This window comes from Artibeus jamaicensis, unplaced genomic scaffold (genome assembly GCF_021234435.1).
Source record: "Artibeus jamaicensis isolate MK-2021 breed Jamaican fruit bat unplaced genomic scaffold, CSHL_Jam_final contig_519, whole genome shotgun sequence".
NCBI lineage: Eukaryota > Metazoa > Chordata > Mammalia > Chiroptera > Phyllostomidae > Artibeus > Artibeus jamaicensis.
In genome coordinates this window covers 44,224,483-44,245,420 of record NW_026521871.1, presented here as the reverse complement: position 1 = coordinate 44,245,420, position 20,938 = coordinate 44,224,483, and the positions used below count along the sequence as shown (strand labels likewise).

General features: G+C 49.8%; 1 protein-coding gene and 1 non-coding gene across 2 annotated transcripts in view; one reads left to right on the top strand and one right to left on the bottom strand.

The window, feature by feature from the left end:
- Positions 1-448: 448 nt before the first annotated feature.
- The window catches only part of GPD1L (glycerol-3-phosphate dehydrogenase 1 like), a 39,691-nt gene continuing 19,201 nt past the window's right edge, over positions 449-20,938 (bottom strand). Inside the window, exons 5-8 of the mRNA XM_037148231.2 lie at positions 17,069-17,181; positions 9,978-10,211; positions 9,495-9,601; positions 449-3,451 (exon numbers count right to left, since the gene is read on the bottom strand). Of these exons, the coding sequence (XP_037004126.1) occupies positions 3,355-3,451; positions 9,495-9,601; positions 9,978-10,211; positions 17,069-17,181 (551 nt within the window). The 3' untranslated portion in view covers positions 449-3,354. The remainder of the gene's footprint in view (positions 3,452-9,494; positions 9,602-9,977; positions 10,212-17,068; positions 17,182-20,938) is intronic.
- LOC119051560 (small Cajal body-specific RNA 2) lies at positions 6,615-6,857 on the top strand. Its single transcript, XR_005082950.2, has one exon. It is a non-coding gene; the product is annotated as a small Cajal body-specific RNA 2 (non-coding RNA).

Sequence of the window (20,938 nt, the reverse complement as noted above, 5' to 3'; positions counted from 1 at the left end):
ATTTCCGATGACATGGATGGATCCTGAGAGTATCATGCTAAGTGGATTAAGTCAGATGGGAAAGGACAAGAACTGCGTGATGGTGCTCATATGTGGGACATAAAACTGAAAGCAACAAATGAAAGCTAAGAGAGGGTCAAATACATGGTGACGGAAGGAGAATGGGCTCTGGGTGGTGAGTACACAATGCCACGTACAGATGACGTCTGACAGAATTGCATGCCTGAAATTTATACAATCCTACCAACCAATGCCACTCAGCAAGCAATGGGAAGAGACAGACACATGAAAACAGGCGTTTGAAGACTGGAATTAGAGAGGAAGCCTTTCTTTTAAAAATCACCTTTTTATTATTGTTAATGCAGTACAATTCGGGGGGAAAAAGAGTTGACCTAAATAAATAAAGTTAGAAACTGATTTTTAAAAAAGATCAGATCAGTAGCACAGGTTTAGGGGGGTTAAATGTTTATTAAACCAGGTTTTTAAATTATATCCACCTATAGTCTGTAAACAAATACAGTGCATATGTAAGTAAGAGGCTCTTAGATTAAAATTAATGGAAAAACTGCAGAACCCTTTGTACACTGGTGCCTCACCACTCCTTGGGCCAATGCCACGGGGCCTCGTCATAGCTAAACAGTTCAATAAAAAACCAGAAGGGGTTTAGCTCAACTCCACCCGCTACGACGGATTTCAAGACAGGTGACCGTTCCACATGATAATAGATGGGGGGAGAGCAAGGCACCAGTGCCGTTTTTACATTCACAGGTTGCTGAAATGTACAACTGAGCTTCTCTTCGGGACATCTCCCTCTATTACTATCGTCGGTAAGATATGAGAGACCACAGGTGGTTACAAAAATAGATAACTCATAGAGTAATAAATATCTATAGGCAGCGGAGCACAGACTTATAAAATTTGCCTTTTTCCATAATGTGCAGAATATAAGTATGTTCAAGAGGTACAGTCAGCAGACTTCGGAGTGGTAAGAGCATTTGTAAAGGAAAAACACTCAAGTACAAACCCGGAGCAGGAAGCAGAGCACAGATGAGAACATACAAGAGAGAATTCCTCACCTCTGGTTACCTTACTTAATAGACACCACAATGTAAAGCTTACAGTCCTTTATGTATCTTAAAAGTAACACTTTGTTACCTATGTACATACCAACTTTAAAAAGGATTAGTCATGAGACAAGCAAAAACTGATGAACTTAATGGTGGCACTGAAACCACTAAAACTTGAGAGCATTTGGTAAACTTCATATACTTCTGTGGATGAGGTTGCATAGTGCCCCTGAAACATTTTGGATAGAGTTTTAAAAATTCCCACAAAAAATCTGTTCTACAATCATTTCAGATACAGGGAAAAGAAGTCCCAGACTGGAAAATAAAAAACGGTCAAATCTCAGAAAGTGGCCAAAAATCCGTGAACATCTAAGCGACACCCACGTTTCCCTAACGTGGCACTAGTTCATCAAGTGCCACATAAGGAAACCCGTAATGCAGCCCTGACACAGTCTCATTGACGGAGAGGCAGTCCTTCCCACTCTATTTCCAACCTAAAAGTACTTACTCCCCATAATGTGCGTTTCAGCGAGGCTGTTCTTGTGGGCGTCACCTTAACGCCTCATCAAAGCTTCATGGCAGACCTGAACTGTCAAGCCGAGAACTAACATGACCACAGGTGCTCACTCACCCCAATTTCATACAAGGAGGGAAGGGTGCGTGTGAGTTATCCTAAGGTCACCTCAGGCGAGAACAGTGTTGTCCCCAGGACACTCTGGCAAATTTCCTTGCTAAAAAAAAAATCTCCATAATCTAATGTATTTGGAACTGGTGAGGATAAATAAGCAGGTCCCACTGACGTATGAACACACATTCTACACCACCAAGATTCAGCTCTCCCCAAACTCACTTGACCTTGTCAGGGAACACCCAGAATGACCCACCCCTGCATCCCAGGACACTTGTCTCCTAGGGCACACGGTTTGAGAAATGCCACTCCAAAGGGCATTTTCTAAAGCAGCACTTCTAAAACTGTTGTGAACGCCAGAAGCACCTGGAAGGTGTGTTGAGGCACACACGTCACACCCCACTTCACAGGTCTGTGGCGGGACCTGGGGAACCTGCACTAGATGGAGTGACGAACACACTTTGAGTCTAGACCAGCAATTTTCAACCGTGTGCCACAAGAATTTTAAAAAACATGCAATACCTGACTATACCCATTTTTTTGGTCAAATCATCAAAAAATGTATTTTTTGGTATGCTGCCTAATTTTAGTCATTTATGTGTGCCACGAGATGAAAAAGGTTGAAAATTGCCAGTCTAGACAGTGCCACACACAAACCCCAGCAGCAGGAAGCCTTGTGGCCTCAGGAAAGGTCGCACAGGGCGTTGCACGGGGGCCCCTGGCCACGCCCAATGAGGGGGAGGCCAATCCAGCCCGTGACACCTGAGAAAGTCTCAGGGCACATTGGTGGAGTGGGGGAGAAATGGACTTTGAACTCCTGGTTCTGCACCCCCTTACCAGGTGACCAGGCACAGAGGCAGCATCCTCAGAGGGGAGTAACAGCGCCCCCTCTCAGGGGACCGGCGAAGCGTAAAGGAAATGCCTGCCCAGAACTGCTGTCTGACACACAGGGGTCAGTCACAGCGGGGGAGTCCCAGATGAGACTTCTGTCTTCTGCCACTGCTGAGCCTTTGTGAAAGCACATTCTAGCAGCTAATGAAGGGCAAAGAGGCTAAAAACACAGAAAAATGCAGCGATAGGAAGATGCCTAGTGGATTATCTAATTAAAAATACCTGATTGTTTTAAGGGAAAAAAAAAGTCGACTCACAATCAAAGTCGTTAATTATGCTGGCTTTGAGAGAATGTTTAAAAGTTAGTCTGTTGATCTTTGAACACACTCCCTCTTCCATTCTACCACGTTATTAATGCTGGTTAAATTTTAACATCCAGATAACGAGGGGGAAAAAAGTCCCTTCACTCAAGGACAAATGGATTACATCTAAGAAATTTAGTGGAGATAGTCCCAGTCTTATAAACTACCACAGTGGGGAAGTTTCAAAGTAATTTTTAAAAAGGACTTTTAATTTTGGTTCATAAAATCATCCACAGAATGAGGAATGAACACTCACGTGTTCACGTGTGTGCGTCTAGGTGTTGCTCAGTACACCTCAGCCAATGATCCACTTCTCGAAATTTAACGACGAACCTGTAAAAATTCATACACATCCATGATGGGGTCACAGGCAAGCAAACATCTGGTGGCTAAGTCCCAGTTTCCGTCTGAACCCAAAAGACTGATGGGAGAGGCAGCGCGCTGCCTGGCATGCTGCATGTGCTTCCTATACGTGCTCCGGGTGGCTCTGCAGACAGGACAGCATCTCCTGAACGGGCCTGCCTTCGTAGCAGATCTGATACACCACCGTGAACAGCGGAAACCTGGGGGGAGGATGTGAAAAGACAAGTGAAGCCACCTGGTTTACTTCGTACAACGAATTCCGATTTTCTGACATAACAGACTGTACGCGAAGGGGCCACCTGTGATCACCTCCCACTTTCCTCCATTATTTGGTGTGCCAAGCGCCTCTGCCCTGGCGGCCATAACATCTCGGTACGACCCACACTGTCCTCTGCCCAGCTGGGGGGCAGCACCTACAAACGTTGGGTGTAAACACACAGGGTCACGGTGGTCATTCACAGGAGAAGCTGTGACTTGGGCTCTCAGTCAAATCTAGAATGAGCCCAAGTTTCTGTCACTATTTTATTTATTTCTTTATTATTTTTGAATCCTGATCCAAGGGCATTTTTTATTATTGATTTTACAGAAAGAGGACGGGAGAAAAGAGGGAGAGAAATATTGATGTGAGAGGGAAAGGTCGATCAGCTGCCTCTCGTTCATGACCCGACCAGGGATCAAACCCACAACCTAGGTATGTGCACTGATGGGGGATCAAAACCACAACCACACCCACAACCCTTTGGTGTCCAGGACGACACTCCAACCAACTGAGCCACCTGGCCAGGGCTTCTGTCACTATCTTAGAAGACCAGAGAATACATTTTAAGCTGCAAGGAGGTACTGCTCTCTCTCCCCCAGACAGGACGAAGACGAGGCAGCCCACACGTCTCCATAAATAACTCAGTCTGGAGTGCTCCTGCGAGAATCGGCGTGGGGACCCACAATTAGCAGAGCACAGCCTCATGCCAGAAGCTGGATGTATTTTGCCTTTTCTTTTATGATGTGAACACGTATAAATGAAAGCTTTAGATGGAAGAGGGTGTGAAGGTGTGGGTTGGTAATCCACTGTAAGAAAGCACAACATTATCCCAGGTACGGCTGGCTCTGCAAGAATTGTGGCAGGTATCACCGAGGAAATAAAGTTAATTTCAATCAGGCTTTTACATGCACACGCACACATACGCAGCCCGAAGAGAGCTTGACAGGATCAAGAGGCTTAGAGGCCATCCTGAAAATTACCTAGTGAGAATCCTGTAATGACAGCCTGTCATTGTGGGGTTCTGAAGGTTCAGAATGTGTTGTCATCTTTTGGAGTCAGCTAGACTTAATCAAATCCGACTCCGCAGCCTATTAGCCCTGGGAAGGCTCACAGTCTCTCTGGCAGACGGTGGGTGTGCAATGAAAAAGAGTTTATAAATGCAGCCACAGACGGCCCCCAGGCCCTAGGCTGTGAGCTCCAGGAGGGCAGGGCCAAAGTCTGTTTTGTTCGCCTTTGTTTCCTGTGGCCTGACAGTACACAGCAAGGGGCCGGTGCTCATGAGTATTTGCTGAATGAATTCTTGTGAATGGGAGCCAGAGACTGGAGATTTTGGCCCCTCCCATTGTATTTCTGTGGCTTTGTTTCAGTTCCTAGGATGAGAATGACTTGTGTGCTTACAAAGCAGGGTGGCAGGTAGTAAGTGGCTACCCAAAGCCATTCCCAACCCCCTGTCTGCTTTCTGAGGTTGGAAATAAACTAATGCTCACTTCCTCAGCCTTTCTTTCACCTCAAACTAGCAAAGTAAGCAAATTCTAGCCATCAAGACACGTACATCTGTTGAGAGTTTCTGGGGAAGATAGTTCTCTCCTTGACAGGCACTGTCAAGGCACTGGAGGAAAAATCTGCTCCCTGGGACTTCTCTTGCAGCTGAGTGCACTTGTGTGAGTATATGAAGCTTGGCGCTCCTGTAGCCACCTTGAGGCTTTGAGAGAAGGACAACGAGGAGACTGAGATTCTATGAGTAAATCAGAGGCACTGAGTGGACAGTTCCAGACTCTTTCAGACTCTACTTCCAGACTCTTTGTTATGTGAGAAAAATCACCCTATTGTTCAAGGCATTTTTAACTGAGCAGTGCTCTTGCAGCCCAAAGCACTCCCAACTTTCACAACCAGCATTTCCAAAACGTATTCTGTTGATGGGACGCTTAGAGATATTGAGTGTAAGGAGAAAGTGGGACTCCTAACCCTGGAGCCAACACTCAACCACTGGCTATGCTGCCCATCCAAATGCAATTTTCTATGATACAAAATGCTACAAGGCCAATTACATCAGTCTTGGGAAATTCTCCAAATAAGGTTAGAGGTGAGAGGAGGACCAAAGGCAATATTTCATAGAAAAATACTGACATAGACTAATCAGTCAGCAGTCCCACCAATGGATACCGACGACTCATGACGAGCTCGGTGTCAACTAGGTGTAGGAATGTGCGGTGTTGTAAACAGAACCTCGGCCCTCAAGGAGCTTACAACGTTGTTATGAACTAACTCACATCCCTCATGCAGTTAAGTCCTACCCCCTTGTGCCTAGACTGTGACTGTACTTGAAGACGGGGCCCTTAAGGAGGTCATTAAGTTAAAAGGGTTCATTAGAGGGGCCCTAAACCCTCTGGGTTTAAATATGGCTGGGGTCCTTCCACGAGAACCCTGACAACACCAACACCATGATCTTAGACTTCCAGCCTCCAGAACTGTGAGAGGGACGTTTCCGCTGTGCCGGTCACCCAGTCCATGGTGTTCTGTTACAGCAGCCTGAGCAAACTAACGCAAACACCTTATGCTCACACATAAAGACGCATGGACAAGGGAATGTGCTAAAGCGAGTTCTGTACCAGCAGGAAAACCCAGACAACTTTACTATTTGCCAGGAGGAGTTGGGTTCTCCTCTACAGTAGAATGTTCCACAGCCATTACATCTCTAGGTGCAGATATCAGATGATCTTCAAAATGTATCTGAGAAATAAAGAAGGAAAGTGGGGACGCAGTGGGACGTGGGGCCGTACCCATCACGCCGTGACAGGGCAGTGGGCACGGCGCACTGAGCGGGGGAGCACGGCTGTGCTGGGGCGAGACGAAGACTCCCTTCTCGCCAAGTGCCCGTTGGATGTGACCGACATCTTTTAACCACAAGGATGTGCCCCCTCCTCCCAAACTTGAAGATTAAAAGTAAACTGTGTGTTTGTGCAGTAAGTCCATAGCACGTGAGCAGCAACACTGCCTAAACCAGGAGCCACGGCCTAAACATGCAGTCTGGCCTGTGGCCTGGCTTTGTATCTCCTGTAAGCTAAGAATGATTTTCACATTTTCCAAGTTCTGTAAATGAAAAAGATGACGGGAGGGAGAGCAGCCTGGGGTGAGGTATTGTGTGCTGTGCCTCACGTGGGTGGCGTGTGTGGTCCAAGCGTGTGAGTGGACACGTGGATGTGAGTGCATCAGTCTGGGGGGTGCAAGGCAGGCGTGTGTCCCCCCCGTGCCTCCCTCCCACCTACACATCGATCCTGTTGGATCAGGTTGCAGCCCCAGCCCTGTGGGGCCGAACCAAGATGAAAAGCTCCCGCCCTACAGAGAAACACCTCCTCGGGGTGCTGTGCAGCGAAAAAAAGAAAAACAGAAGAATACACGGGAACTATATTCAGCCTACAATGACTATTTATTGTGTGGTTCTTTATAGGAATAGTCTGCTAACTGCTGGTGTAAACAGTAAGCTCAAAGCAGGGGACCTGATTTGTGGTTAGAGGATGTGAAAGAAGGCTTCTCTGAAGACAGACCTGCCTTTAGGGTGATGTGGGCTGAGATGCACATCAAAGAGGGTGTCAGGCAGGCCGAACAGCAGGACAGGTGGATGTATGCAGGACAGGTGCATGTACACAGGACAGGTGGATGTACACAGGACAGGTGGATGTACGCAGGACAGGTGGATGTACGCAGGACAGGTGGATGTATGCAGGACAGGTGGATGTACACAGGAGTCTGAGAAGAGGTGTCCAGGGCAAAGGGAAGCCTGTTTCAATTCAGGAAGGTGTTCTAAGGGATAAGGGCACATGCTATGAGAAAGGTAAGTAGGTACTGGCATAGCTTAGAGTATTGCAGGTTCGGTTCCAGACCACTGCAGTGAAGCAAGTATTGCAATACAGTAAGTAAAGAAATCTTTTTCTGGGCGGATGGTCTTGCCTTCAATTTGTGAAAAAGGCACCACCTGTGAGGTGCGACGAAACAAGGTGTGCCTGTCCTGGACAGAGAGGGGCTGCCTCAGATGCCAACCCCAGAACTGCAGACCACAGGAGGCCTCACACTTGACCACTCAAGGGAGAAGGGCCCAGGGCAACCATCTGGTCTACCCATTTGATTTTGGGAATAAAGAGATGGGGGCGCAGAGCAGCGAAATGTATGACCTGCGTATGACCACACAGCTAGTAAGACACACGCAGCCTTGAATGCTGCCTCCTGCTCACTGCTCTTTCCATTGCAATGGGGGAGGGAGGGGCAAAGGAAATAGAGGAGGACCATAGTAGTGACAGCTGGAATGAAAAAAGGAAAAAAAATCAAGGCAGGAGCGGGGGCGGAGGAGTCCTGTCGGGCTCTGTTATCTGGCCTGAGAGAGGCGGGGTGCTCCCTCCAGAGGTTCGTTAAGCACAGGTAGAGCCTGTTCGATTTCTCATCAGAGGGAAGAAAATGGGACACGACTCAGGAGAGGCGTCTGCTCAGAGCCGTGTTCCACCTGCTTGACGACACCTGCTCTCTAACACCGGCAGGTCAGGTCCCGGCCCCAGGAGGCCGGTTCCAGTCTGCATCCTCCTGAAGGGAAATGATGAAGACAGACCGCCAGCCACCTCGTGAATTCATAAAACCCCATCAGACGCACCCCTTGGTAGCACACTGATGCCACTTTAAAACTGTCATTGGTAGATACTAACCATCACCGAAGACCCAGGTATTTTTGGTTAAGACTTTAAACAAATTCCTGATAAAGACTTAATGGTCATGGAAGCAGGGCCAGCCACACGCAAATGCATCACTGCTGTTAAATGCGTGAGAAGACCATGCGTGTCAGGGGTGTTTTCCTTCCGGTCACGATTTCAAGGTAATTCCCCTTCTCTGGAGGCTTGTTTATGACTTCCATCTCTGCCTGGCCGGGTGTGAAAGCCGTTTCAGAAATATAAAATGCAAATTAAAGAAGGAAGATAAATGCCCTGTCCTCCCTCATTTTCCACTGTCATTAGGGAATGTTGTGGCTCATCCATCTGCACTGGTTGAAGAGAGGAGAGCAGGGAGAGGTGAGGGGGCCGGGCTGGGGCCAGGAGACACCTGGGCTGACCTGAGAGGATGAAGGAGACGTGACCAGAGAGATGCTGCCCATCGCCCAGCCCCCCCCAGACAATCAGACTTCCCCTCCCAGAGAGTGTTACAGAGAGTTAAGGACACACAGAATACACTGCATAAGCATGTACTAGGTGGTAAATGCTTCCTCCATGATTATGGAGGAAGGCTCAACAAATTAGCAACATGAAGGGCCAGGGGCAGCCACAGAGAGTCGAGCAGTTTCTGTGGTGCTACTGGGCTACGTCCTCGGTGGGGTGGCAGATCAAGCTGACCCAAGCCCACCTGAACATGTGACTGGCCTGGAAGGGCGGTGGAGGCTGGATGAGCGCGTGCACCCGTCCGTCCATCCATCCATCCATCCATCTACCTGTCCGTCCGTCCATCCATCCACACGAGGACCGGCTGCAAAGGCTGCTCACCAAGACTCAACACGGGTCGTTCCATTGCTAGTGGTAAAGATCTGGGGAGATGTGTCTTTCCTTCTATTCTGAATTGTTTGGTGGCTTATTAACAGAATTTTATCTTTTTGTAAAAACAGCAAAGCACACATATGTTTTTAAATTTAAAACTTAAAACATGTAGCTCTTACCAAACCAACCAGAATCTTAAACTTCATATTGTATAATGGGAAGAACTGAGCTCTTCTTCCTGAAGTCGAGCTGGTTTTGTGTTTTGTGTAAACACCCATTTCCGGGGTAGGTAGACTTTTCCTGCCACAGCTGTGCATGCCACACAGAGGACGGAACTAATGTCACAAAGGTCTGGTGCACTTATCACATAGCTGTGTCCGTGACACTGACTGGGCTGGCGGTCACGAGAGAAGCAGGATGATACTGTTTCTCTGGTCTTACTTGATTTAGAGTAAGTCAAGAGCAACGGTGACTTACTTGTCTAGCAGCCCCTTCTGTTTGAGTATGCGGTGCACTTCAGCGGAGGTCTGAGGCCCCTGGAGCTTCTGCCCATTTAGCATCTCCTTCTCCAACTCTTCAATGGTCTTAAATAAAAACAAAGGATTAAAAAAAAAAAAATCAGCCCTGGCTGGTGTGGCTCAGTAGATACAGTGATGGTCTGTGAACCAAAGGGTTGCTGGTTTGATTCCCAGTCAGGGCACAAGCTTGGGTTATGGGCCAGGTCCCCAGTAGGGGGTGCTCAAGAGGCAACCACACATTGATGTTTCTCTCCTTCTCTTTCTCCCTTCCTTCCCTTCTCTCTAAATAATCTTTTAAACAAATCTATGGTAAAGACTAGAGAATCACTTATTTCAAGAGGAGAGTGGGGGAAGGAATCCATCTCCACTGGATTGCCTCTCACCCCAGCCCAGGGGTCTCAAGGAGGAGGGAGGGGTTTGGGGAGGGCACGCCAGGGGCTACCTTTCCAGTCTTGGCAAAGGCCTCGGCGACCCTGCGGTTCCGGCCGCCGTAGCAGGTGGTGATGAGGTCGGCCACGCCGCAGCTCTCCAGGAAGGTGGCGGTGGACACCTGGCCCTTGCAGAAGATCCTGGCGAAGGCGATCATCTCCATGAGCCCCAGGCGGATGACGGCAGCTTTGGTGTTGTCCCCGCTGCGGAGACCGTCGCAGAACCCGGCTCCCACGGCTACGATGTTCTGTGAAGGAGACGAGGGAGCCAGGACGCGGTCACACACACACTGCGGATGCGGGTGTGGGGCAGGGTGGGGGCGAGGCCGGGACGGGGACCCCTGGCTCCTGCACAGCCCTCGGGCCTGCTCCCTGATCATGAGCGAGAGGGATCAAAGCAGGGACCGTGTTCAGGGACGGAGCCCAGACCTGGGGTCAGCGGGAGGCAGCAGTGGACGAGCACGAGCCCGAAAATGACAGCGCTGATGCTGGTCTCTCGTGAAACACTGTCCGCATAAACTGCTTTACCTTTTGGGTTTGTTTTCCAATCAAATATCTTACTGAACTATAACACGCACAAAGAACAGTACACAAGTCATAAATGTACCCTCCGCACGGAGCTGCAAAGATGGCTTCGGCCGCAGAAGTCCTCCTCAAAGGAGCGGACGGCCAGGTTGGAAAAGGAGACAGAACAGAGCACATCACAGGGCGCACAGACGGCAGTGCCCAGAGGCGCCGAGGGCCTCCAGCTCCACTCCCAGCAGGAAGGCTGTGCAGAGCAGGTGGTGTCTCGGCCAGGCCTTGCCCGCACGGCAGCGCGGGGGCCCTCGGGTCGGCCCCCAGGCCCCAGTCCCTTCCCACTGCACTGGCTCCTTCACTGAGGACGCGTGATGTCAGGAAAAATGCACGTATTTTGGCTGTGTAACCACACCAGTGTTGTTCTGTGATACCTGGTGACCATACATGGATCTGTGCCTCAAGAGATACTGAAACATGAAGCTAGCTGGTAACAAATGGGCAATCAGTAAAAATAAGATAAATGTGTGTTTTTTTCCCCCAAAAGAAAGTTTTATTAGTGAAAGAGAACATTCTTTAAACATCGGGCCTATTAAAATTGGAGGGATGAGGTAAAAAACGGAGGGACCTGGGGAAGAAAACTGTCTCCTCTGGCTGATGTTCGGTTTTTGATAAATGCATCCGACACAGCCCTGGTGTGGCCAGGCTCGCCCCAGAAAGAGAGCTGGCCACTTTGACACAGCTCTGGCTCACCAAGGGACCAAAGCTGCAAAGCCACTTCAGATGGAAAAAATCTGAGGCACTTTCCTGAAGCTTCACCTCCTTCAGACAGACAGACAGACAGAGCCCGCCTGCCCTGCGGCCACAGGGAGCAGGCGCATCAGAGTGGAGAGGGCCCCCATGTATTTTCTCCTCCTCGGTAATGGTACTAGAGCTTATTACTCTGGCCGCTGGTAGTCCTCTCATTGCTATCAATACAGAGGGGGAAAAATAACCAGAAAACTGACACAGATGCATGGAGGCTGCAGACAGACCAACTATTTCTGTGTTCTGGTCTCTCAGTGCGGTTGTGAGCTACAGCAGACCAACGAAGTGGCTTCCAGGAGGTCACTTCCTCCCTGCGAGGCCAGGCCCTGTTCAGAGCCTGGTTCCTACAGCTGCAGGTCGAGCTGACCAGGACCCCAGTCTGCTGCATTAACGGCCTGACCAGGGCGCACATGTTTTCAGACTAACTTCTGCCTGTGTCTGCAACAGCTCCTCACCCCCTCCCTGCCACTCGGGGATGCCCCCTGCAGGCGTCATCAGCTCCCTGATCATCCATCCCCAACCACCTGCTGTGTGTGCAGGTGATGAGGAAGCGGCCAATTCCTGGCTTGGCGCACTTGGTGTCTGGCAGCATCCTGTGAAGAGGAGAGGGGAGGGGCAGTGAGAAAGGAGCCCTGAGAGATGCGGAGGGGCGAGCAGGGATCAGGCTCTGCAGCTCTGATCCAGAGGGGAGGGCGGCCCAGCCCCTGGGATTGCCAGACCTTTCAGATGGGGTGCTGGGCAGAGACTCAAGAGTCAGATGCTTTACCGATGTTACCAAGGCAACGTGATGAGGCCAAGGATCCAAATGGTTAGACTGCTGAAACTGCTCTCCGATGCCTCCAGCATTGTGTCCCTGTGTCCCTCTTCATCACACATGACACCTTCTGGAGGTCACCCGACAAACCAACTCCAGTAAATGTCTATGGACTGAACAGCAGAGAACAGATGGAAGAGGGGTTACCGAGGGAGTGACGCTGTGAGCCCCACGGGGCCCAGTGCACAGGCTGTCTCGCTGGAGTTCTGACCGGTGCGTGTCTCTCCTCCTGGCTGGCCACGAAAGGTTCAGGGGCTTGCCGAGAACAGCCTGCCGGTGAGGGATGCAGCTGGGACGTGCGCCAAGTGCCCGGTTCCGCAGCCCCACCCTCCCCGTGCCTGGCTGCTTCCACACCGTGGCACCTCTGGCCTGGCCACCAGCTCCTCCCTGGGTCACAAACCTTCCCAGACCCTCTGTGACTGGATGTCAAAGGGCAGTGCCTGGCTGGCCTTCACGGAGGCTTGGGAGGTAATAAGGATAGGCTCAGGAGGAGAAAAGATTTATGGTGGGGGAAGTAATAATAAACATAACAACAAAAGTTAACCTTCTCGAACTGTTAAGTGCTTCGTATATTATCGATGCGTTTAGTCTTCGCCACGTTCCTGCGAGGCAGCCCTTTTCTGTGCATTGTGGGGAGGAAGCGAGGAAACTCCAGCACACGGGGCGAGCAGCCCGAGGTCGTACAGTCGGAGCCCGCAGAGCTGGGTTTCTGACCCAGGAGACCTGGCTCCTGACTCCTCTGTAGGGAGTGGGGGTCACACCACCCTGCTCTAGGGCCTCAGGGTGAAAGGCACACAGCAGCCATCTCAGAGTCAAGATAAGAACTTTCTAATAGGAAGAGCTGACTCCACCCAACGGAAAGACATAGAGAGAGGAGCGAGCTGTCAGTCACTGGAAGCATCCAAGCAGGAGCTGTAAGGATGAGTGAGCCCTGAGCTCCAAAGCAGTGCTTCTGAGCTTTCACGTCACTGCACTGAGAGAAAAGGCAGGTAAGGGTGCCCACGCCTCGGGGCTCTGACCCCCCGCTCGGCCCCTTCATTGCGGGGCATACAGGTTGGGACCACCTCACAGTCCCCACTGGACGTCTAACCCCCCCCCACGTCGGGGTGGTACAGAGGCTACTGCAGGGTAAACTCTTCTCATCTGAGGGGACCCTGGGCCCCAACCCGGTTTAATCATCTTATGATGGATCTTAAAATCCTCGCTCTCCCCCCACCCTGCCATTGATCACTGTCAAAAGAAAAATAAACACACTGAGCCAGTCAGATTGTGTTTGAATAGCATTCGAGCAGATGTCCTCCGAGATTGCTCAGCTGTGCAAGTTATCATTATCCGCCATGCATTTAAATCTGCTTGAAACTGTTCTGGAGCTAAAAATACCATGATTTTCAGAAGACGGACGCGCTCAAGCCCCGCTCCATTTCCCGGGTGATGGTGATACTTGAGGCGTTTGCCCACTCCGAGGTGCCACCTTTGAAATTCTGAATTGGGGCAGGTCGGGCAGGACTCAGTTCCTTTCGCTCGCATCCTCCCACAAAGAGGATGTAAGACTGGAGAAGCAGCCCAGGCTACCTGCGGTTAGGCCAACAGACTCCCCACCCGGGAAGAAAGGCCCCACCGAAGCCAAGAGAGCACTCACTATTCCCTGTAGATCCACACGCGGCTGCCTCCTCTGGAGGCCGGCTCCCAGTGCACCTGACCCAAGACGGAGCTCTGTCCGCAGAGTGTGGCCTTACTACAAGGCAAGGCACCACATATGGTTCGCAGGTTGGGCCGTGTGTACAAGGCAGCCTGGCTGAGCTCACGTCCTCACTTTGTCCACCAGGCCTGGCATCCTGCAAGAAGCTGCCTTAGCCAGAGAAGTGTTGTCCAGCACAAGTTTCTGAGATGATGTAAACACTTCAGATCTGCTTATCCAGTAAAATGGCCAGTAGCCACTGATATACACATGGCTACTGAGCCTTTGGAATGGGGCTACTGTGACTCAGAAAGCGAATTAAAGTTTTTTTTTAAAGTTTTACTTAATTTGAATGTAAATGCAAATAGCCATATATGGCTAAGGGTGTCCAGCAGTGGCCCTGGCTAGAGACTAGGCGCGAGGCTGCCCCCACAGCAGCGTTTATCAAAGCCAGACCCTGGAGGGAACCTACACGCCCAGCAGTCCGAGTGGTCACCCTCATGACAGACAGCCCTGCAAAGGAGTGTCATGTGGCTCAGGGGATGGGGTTATCCCCCAACCTGTTCTCCCTTCTTCCAGGGTAACACAGACCCCGATTCTCATGCAAGTACAGGGGTACCCAGGGGGAAAACTATTTCCCAGCCTCCCTTGCAGCTAGGAATGGCCGCACAGTTCAGCACTGCCCATCGAGTTGAAGGCCAAGTGTTACATCGCCACTTCCCAGAACCTGCCTGCAAAGACAGCTGCCATGTGGCCTTTGTTTGTTTGTTTCTTTTTTTTTTAACCCAGCTGCCTGGAAGGCAGAGGAGATGGTTGGAGCTCTGGTCACTGCCTTTGAAATGAGGACGATCGAGGGGTTCAGAATAGGCCTCCCAGGAGGTACCACTTTGGCATGAGAATGATTTTGAGCTGATGGCAATTGAGACCCTTCAGACTCAAGAGAAACCTTTTCTTCTCCCTTAAGGAAGTTAAATTGGGGTTTAAATTTAATAAGAGTTATAGCCAGAAATGAGTTTTTACAATCCATCTATACAGCGGGACAAACATCTAATCACTGCAGATCTGCTCTGCTTCCAGTCTCGCAAACGGCCCTCTTCCACTCTGAGCCCTGGCGCCTCGCAGCATCCACTAATCCAGCAAGTCACGCACACCTCACTTCCCCTTCCTGTCCCCGAACCTCTCCTGTGCACTGGGTTTCCCATACACTCATGTGTAATTAAATTCTGTTACTTTTTTCTTGTGAATCTGGCTCATGTCAATTTAATTATGAGACCAGCCACAAGCCCCTCGAAGGGCAGAGGGACGGTTCCTCCTCTTCCGCGAGGACAAGGGCCACACCCTTGGGAGCTGGCAGGAGCCAGGCTCCCTAAGGACTGCGTGCAACGGGGTTGCCACATGGACCCAGGACTTTGGAGTAAGAAATAAGCTTTCGCCTGTCCAGCCACTACTATGTTGGGTCTCTGTTAAAGGATCTCAGCCCCGATAAGGCAGCTATTCAAATGGTAATACAGGTTGATCTGTACACTCTGCCCTGCTGCTGGCAGGTTCTGATGAGGATGCACTTCACTCAGCTGCCCAGACGCAACCCAGAAAAGCCGGGTTGGACGCGGTAACCAGGGACCGCAGGACCAAGGTCCTTGGAGGCTGCACGGACGCCAGGACTGTGCCAACATTTGCTGCATCCGAGGCATTGACTCCTTCTGGATCTCTGTCTCCTCATCTGAATGACAGCGCGGTGAGACTCGATTACTGCCAAAACGCCGTTTCTTAGTTTTCAAAAATCCCAGCTCTGTCGCAAGGCTGACAGGAATGACAGGGACTGATCCGGCTTCGGAGGATGGCCAAGGGGAAGGATGTACATGGTTCTCAACCCCCGCCCCTACGCTTGCCCTCAATGAACCACTCTGCAGGGGTAGCAGGAACCAACCCATTCACAGGCTTCCTGCCAAGAAAAATAAAAAGCCATTCGAAGCTCAGACACAGGACCAGCATTGGGTCCCCTTTGCAGGGCTTTTCTAGAGCTGCCCATCCAGAACCTTGCCCTGCAGCACCCTTCGTTCGGGGCTGGATCTCACAGCTTCCCCACCCACCTCCCAAAACATCCAGTCATTCAGAAACAGCTTCGGAGCGACACAGACCGGTGCTGGGCAATTAGGCATTCAGGATGCCCCTGCTGTCGAGTGGTCATTAAACTAATGAAGGCCTATTAAAAACACATAAAAGTCCCAACCAACACAAACAAACAAAGCAGCCGAAGCCAGAGTCTCAAACACAGAACAGGCCCTGCCTACAGTGTGAGGAACGCCCCGCACGAGCATTTAGAAATAGGGACAGGTGCCAGCCTGGGAGCCCAGGTCTTTGAGTGGCTTTAATTTTTAAAAGTCTCGTGGTGTAGGAACATGTGCCCACACATCCACACACAACATTAATTCTGGAAAGTGGTTTTAAATTTTGATGCCTAAACGAGACGCTCAATTTAGAGAAAGGGCAGGAAGGCATTCATTCTTTGAACCTTCGCCATTCCTACCTGACAAAGTGAGGTGAATGCCACATTACCTAACTTCTTCCCTAGCTGCTCAAATTCCTGAAAAGCAGCTTTTGCCACAAAAGAAGTGACTCAGCAGCCCAGCTCCCCGCTGGCTGGTTCCCAGAGTCGGGGCAGTAAGAGGGACCTAGACCTGGTCTCGCACCCCTGGAGGCCAGGAAGGAGCCCAGGGGTGGAAACCTCCTTTTATTTTACCCTCCCCAGCCTCTGGCCAACAGGAGCTGCCTCTTTAATCACATCTTTCCCTTGAGATCAAACCATTCTTGAAAAAACCTCCATCAGCAGCAGACTTTTTTCCTTTAACTCTCACGAGAACCAACAGAACGATCAAACCAAGACAGGAGCATGATTCAGAGAAAACAGTTCCTTTTCCTCCTCAAGATAAGATGTCAGGAGAAAGATACGAATTAATAGAAGGCTTTGCTCCCCGGTAAAACTCTACCATCCACGCACTCTCCATGCTCCCCAAATCTGCATGCTGCCAGGCGTTCGAAGGACTAAAACACCACAGCTGTCCCCCAGATTTATAAATAAAAGCAAATCGGAAGTGAGAGAGGAACTCAAACCACCCAGGAAAGGCTAGGGCAAAGCAGGAAGTGAAACATGAGGCTCTCCATCCACTATTCTTTGCCAAAGCCAAGTGCACAGAACACAGGGCCCATTCTTCAGGGTGAGATTCCGAGGGCTAACAGTGGCCGTGAACGAGGAAGTCCTCTCCTTGGGCGGAAGCACAGGCGGACTTTACCTTGAGAGCACCACACAGTTCAACAGTATCTGCGTCGTCCACCACTGTGATTCGGAAGTTGGGCGTCTGCAGGAGCTCTTTGAACAGGAGGCCATTCTCCATTACTTTGCTGCCTGTAGAAAGGTTAGGAAAAAGGAAATTCATAATGGTTTCTAATCTTAATTTTCACACCTAACACAGTTTAAAGTAAGTTTTTTCTTAAAAGGAGCATATGGTCATTTTAGAAAATTTAGAAAATTCATTAAGAGGAGAAATTGAAGATAAAAATATGCCAGAATTTCACCACGAATGATCACTAATAATTTGGCATACATTTTTAACTCACTGCAATACGAATATACATAGTTTTTCTCAAGACTGAAAATATAATGTATATGCGATTTCATAATCTGCTTTCTCCCTTTTTATGGCATGACTAATTTTCAATGACAGCATATTTTTCCTACATCATTTCAATGGCTGCCTGGTATGTTGCTGTGTCCATGTATTATATTTTATCTAAGTATCTTTCTAGTGTTTGAAATCTAAAATCGTTGCGATTTTTGCTACCATAAACACAACCTCAATTTCCGTGTTTACAAGTGTAACAGATTATTGTTCAAAATCATTCACTCTGCCCTGACCGGCGTAGCTCAGTGGGTTGGGTATCCTCCCGCAGATGAAAAGGTCGCCAGTTCAATTCCCAGTCAGGGCGCATGCCTGGACTGTGGGCCAGGTCCCTGGCTAAGGGCATGTGAGAGGCAACCGATGGATGTTTCTCTCCCTCTCTTTCCCTATAAAAATAAATAAATAAAGTCTTGAAAAAGATCATTCCCCTTTTGGGAAGAGAGTGCATCCCTTTGGATGTCAGGCTTGACTACGCTGCATATGCTTGGACTCACAGCGAGGGGGCCTATTTTCCCCACCCCACCGCCTTTAGGCTCAGCCACGTGATTTGCTTTGGTCAAAGGAACATTAACAGACACGATGCAGCAGAAGCTTGATGTCCACTGTGCAGCAGGGCTGGACCCTTGTACCTCTGCCTCAGCTGTGAGAAGCGGATGCCCCAGCTCGCCCACTGGGCCCAGCAGGAAGATGGCAGACGCACGGAACACAGCCACCCCAGCTGCCCCGGCCAAGACCTGCTGACTCCCAGTTGCCTCACAGATGTGTAGTTGTGCTTATTTTGTGTGCTACTGAGATTCTGTGATTGTTGTTACTTTGTATCATGATGGCAATAGAGACCTGATACAATGTTGATGAGCATTTTCCACTGATTAAACTGTGGAAGACAGAAGTGTACTCCTGGTCCTTGTCTCTGCTACAGCTAAATCCCCACCATCGGGACAGTTCCTTCAATGAGACTGATGCTTAGTAGCAGTTTTTGTACTTTTTTGTTTGTTTGTTTGGGGATTTGGGGTTAAAACCAAAAACAAACAAATCAAACTTTACACATAAAAGCGGATATGAAATGTGCTCTGGTTGTTGGAGGTCCAGGGTGCGGCTCAGCCCTGGAAATCAGGATGCTAAAACTGACCGGCCGAGTCCCAGCTCCCATGTCAGCGTCTCCACACAGGCGGCAGGCAGCCCGCCGAGGACAACAGCACCTGGGCACTGCCTGCCCCGAGCTTCCCATGCTGTGCCCAAGCTTGTCTGTGCATTTCGGTCCCCTCGGGGTCTTTAAAAACACCAAAGCCCAGGTCACATCCCAGGCCAGTTAAATCAGTCTCAGGTAGAGCAGGCCTCAGTTTCTGAAGCTCCCCGGGCAACTGCGACGGGCAGACAAGTTTGTGAACCTCAGACTTAACCTCCTTCAGCCTCAGCTCCCTCGTGAGTAAACACGACGGCACCCTTAGGCTCTCAGGGCCGCTGGGAGGTTACATAGGAGTCAGGTGTCAAAACAGGCTATCAGTCATAATTAGCACTCAAAGTCCCACGTAATAATGATGGCCTAGGTAACATGTAACCATGTTTAGTGGTTATTTCCACTTCCAGGCAGGAGGTCCAGAGAGGTTTACCAACTTGCCCACAGTCACACAGCTGCTAGAAGGCAGAGCCCAAATTCTGGCCACAGTTCTGACTCTCTGTGCTGCGCTGCTGCTCAGGGGGTGGCAACAGAGAAGAGAAACAAGTAAGAACCAAACAACATGACAGTAGAGTTCTGTTCTCCCAGTGCAGAAAAAATATGATTGTCAACATCAAAATTACACCCACAAGTAATATCATGTCAAAACAACCCGGGGAGGGGGTGGCAGGGGGGACACACACAGATGAAACGAGAATGGCCAGAGGTTGCTCGTTACTGAAGATGGGCATGGGGGACACAGGGGTCATGAGACTGCTGCTCCTATTTGTTTTCAAGGAGATTCCCCCTAATAAAATCTTTAAAACATCTGCACCTAACACCTAGAAACACGTTTTCTATCCCACAAGCTTTGCTCTTATCTACTCTTTAGCCAAGCAGAGCTGTGTCAGCTTGAGCAAGCTGTCCTCTTCCGTTCTTAAACAGTCACCAGAACATCTGGGTGACCCCGTGCAACACCGTTTCGTCACTGGCCTCCGCCGTGTGACATCGTTACTGTCTTTCTCCTCTGTCTCTCACCCTGGGCCGCTGCTCAGTGCCTCCAACAGCAAGGATGCCTCTGAGCACCACGGACACGCCCCCCACGCGGGTGACTTGATCCCAGCTGCCGGCTGCTGTGGGCCATCTGGAGAACAGGCAGGGACAAGGACATTCTCTGTTTGCTACTCAGACAAAGTGGGGTCTGCTGGCTCTTCTGTGGCTGCCAGTTACTCCCGGTGTCCACCAGAGAGGTGAGCTGGATTTACAGCAATGAAAACTTTTCCTCAAATGGACTTCAAAAAAATTGTTTTAAATCATGGGTAAGAAAACACTAATGACCCTGGCTGGTGTGGCTCAGCGGACTGAGAGCCGGCTGCAAACAAAAAGGTTGCCGGTTTGATTCCCAGTCAAGGCACATACCTGGGTTGTAGGCCAGGTCCCCAGTTGAGGTCGTGCAAGAGGCAACTGAAGGACGTTTCTCTTGCACATCTTTCCCTTTCTTCCTCCCTTCCCCTCTCTAAAAATAAATAATTAAATAAAAAACACTAACCGTGTTATTACCAGTCACAAGCTGGGACCCGGACCACCTGGTACAGAACAGGCCATGCCCAACAGCCTCAAGGGAGGGCTCTGCCAAACTCCATATGAACCAAGAGACAGGAAAATCCCCTCCTTTTTCGTGCCAGGTGTGAGAGAGACTCAACCTCTTACTTTAATAAGACTCCTTCAAAATGCCCATTTCAGCCTGTGATTCTGTATTTGTTTCTGTGCTTAGAAGCGCCCCAAGGAGCTTATGTATCCGTGACACTTAGCGCCATGCCTGACACATAACAGGCTTTGAAAAAGATTTGTGGGACAACTAAGTCTTGGACTCTGTGACGTCAGTCCCAAGAATGCAGGGAGCTCTCACCACAAGGGGGCACCACAGTTCACCGTCCCAGTTAGTATGTACAGAAGACACCAAAACAATGCCATTTCTTTTCCTTCTTCTTCTAAGGAAGACTCAAGTGGGCTCAAATTCCTGAATCTACCATAATTAAAAATGACCTGATTGCTAATGTCATCGAGAAAGGCCACCTGAATAAGCCCAGCACAATGATCGAATACAGGAAATTTAGTGTGGACACAATGACCTAACACACAACCATACTCCAACCTGCACGATTACGGCAGTGCTATCCTATCCTTCACTCCCTGAATCCTCGCTGGTCTGAGACACTCCATTAAGCCTTTCCCCGTCACTTATGACAGTGGCATTTTAAGAGTGTGGCCAGTTGTTTTGTGACATGCCCCTTACTGTGGGCTTTCTGATATTTTCTCACGATTAA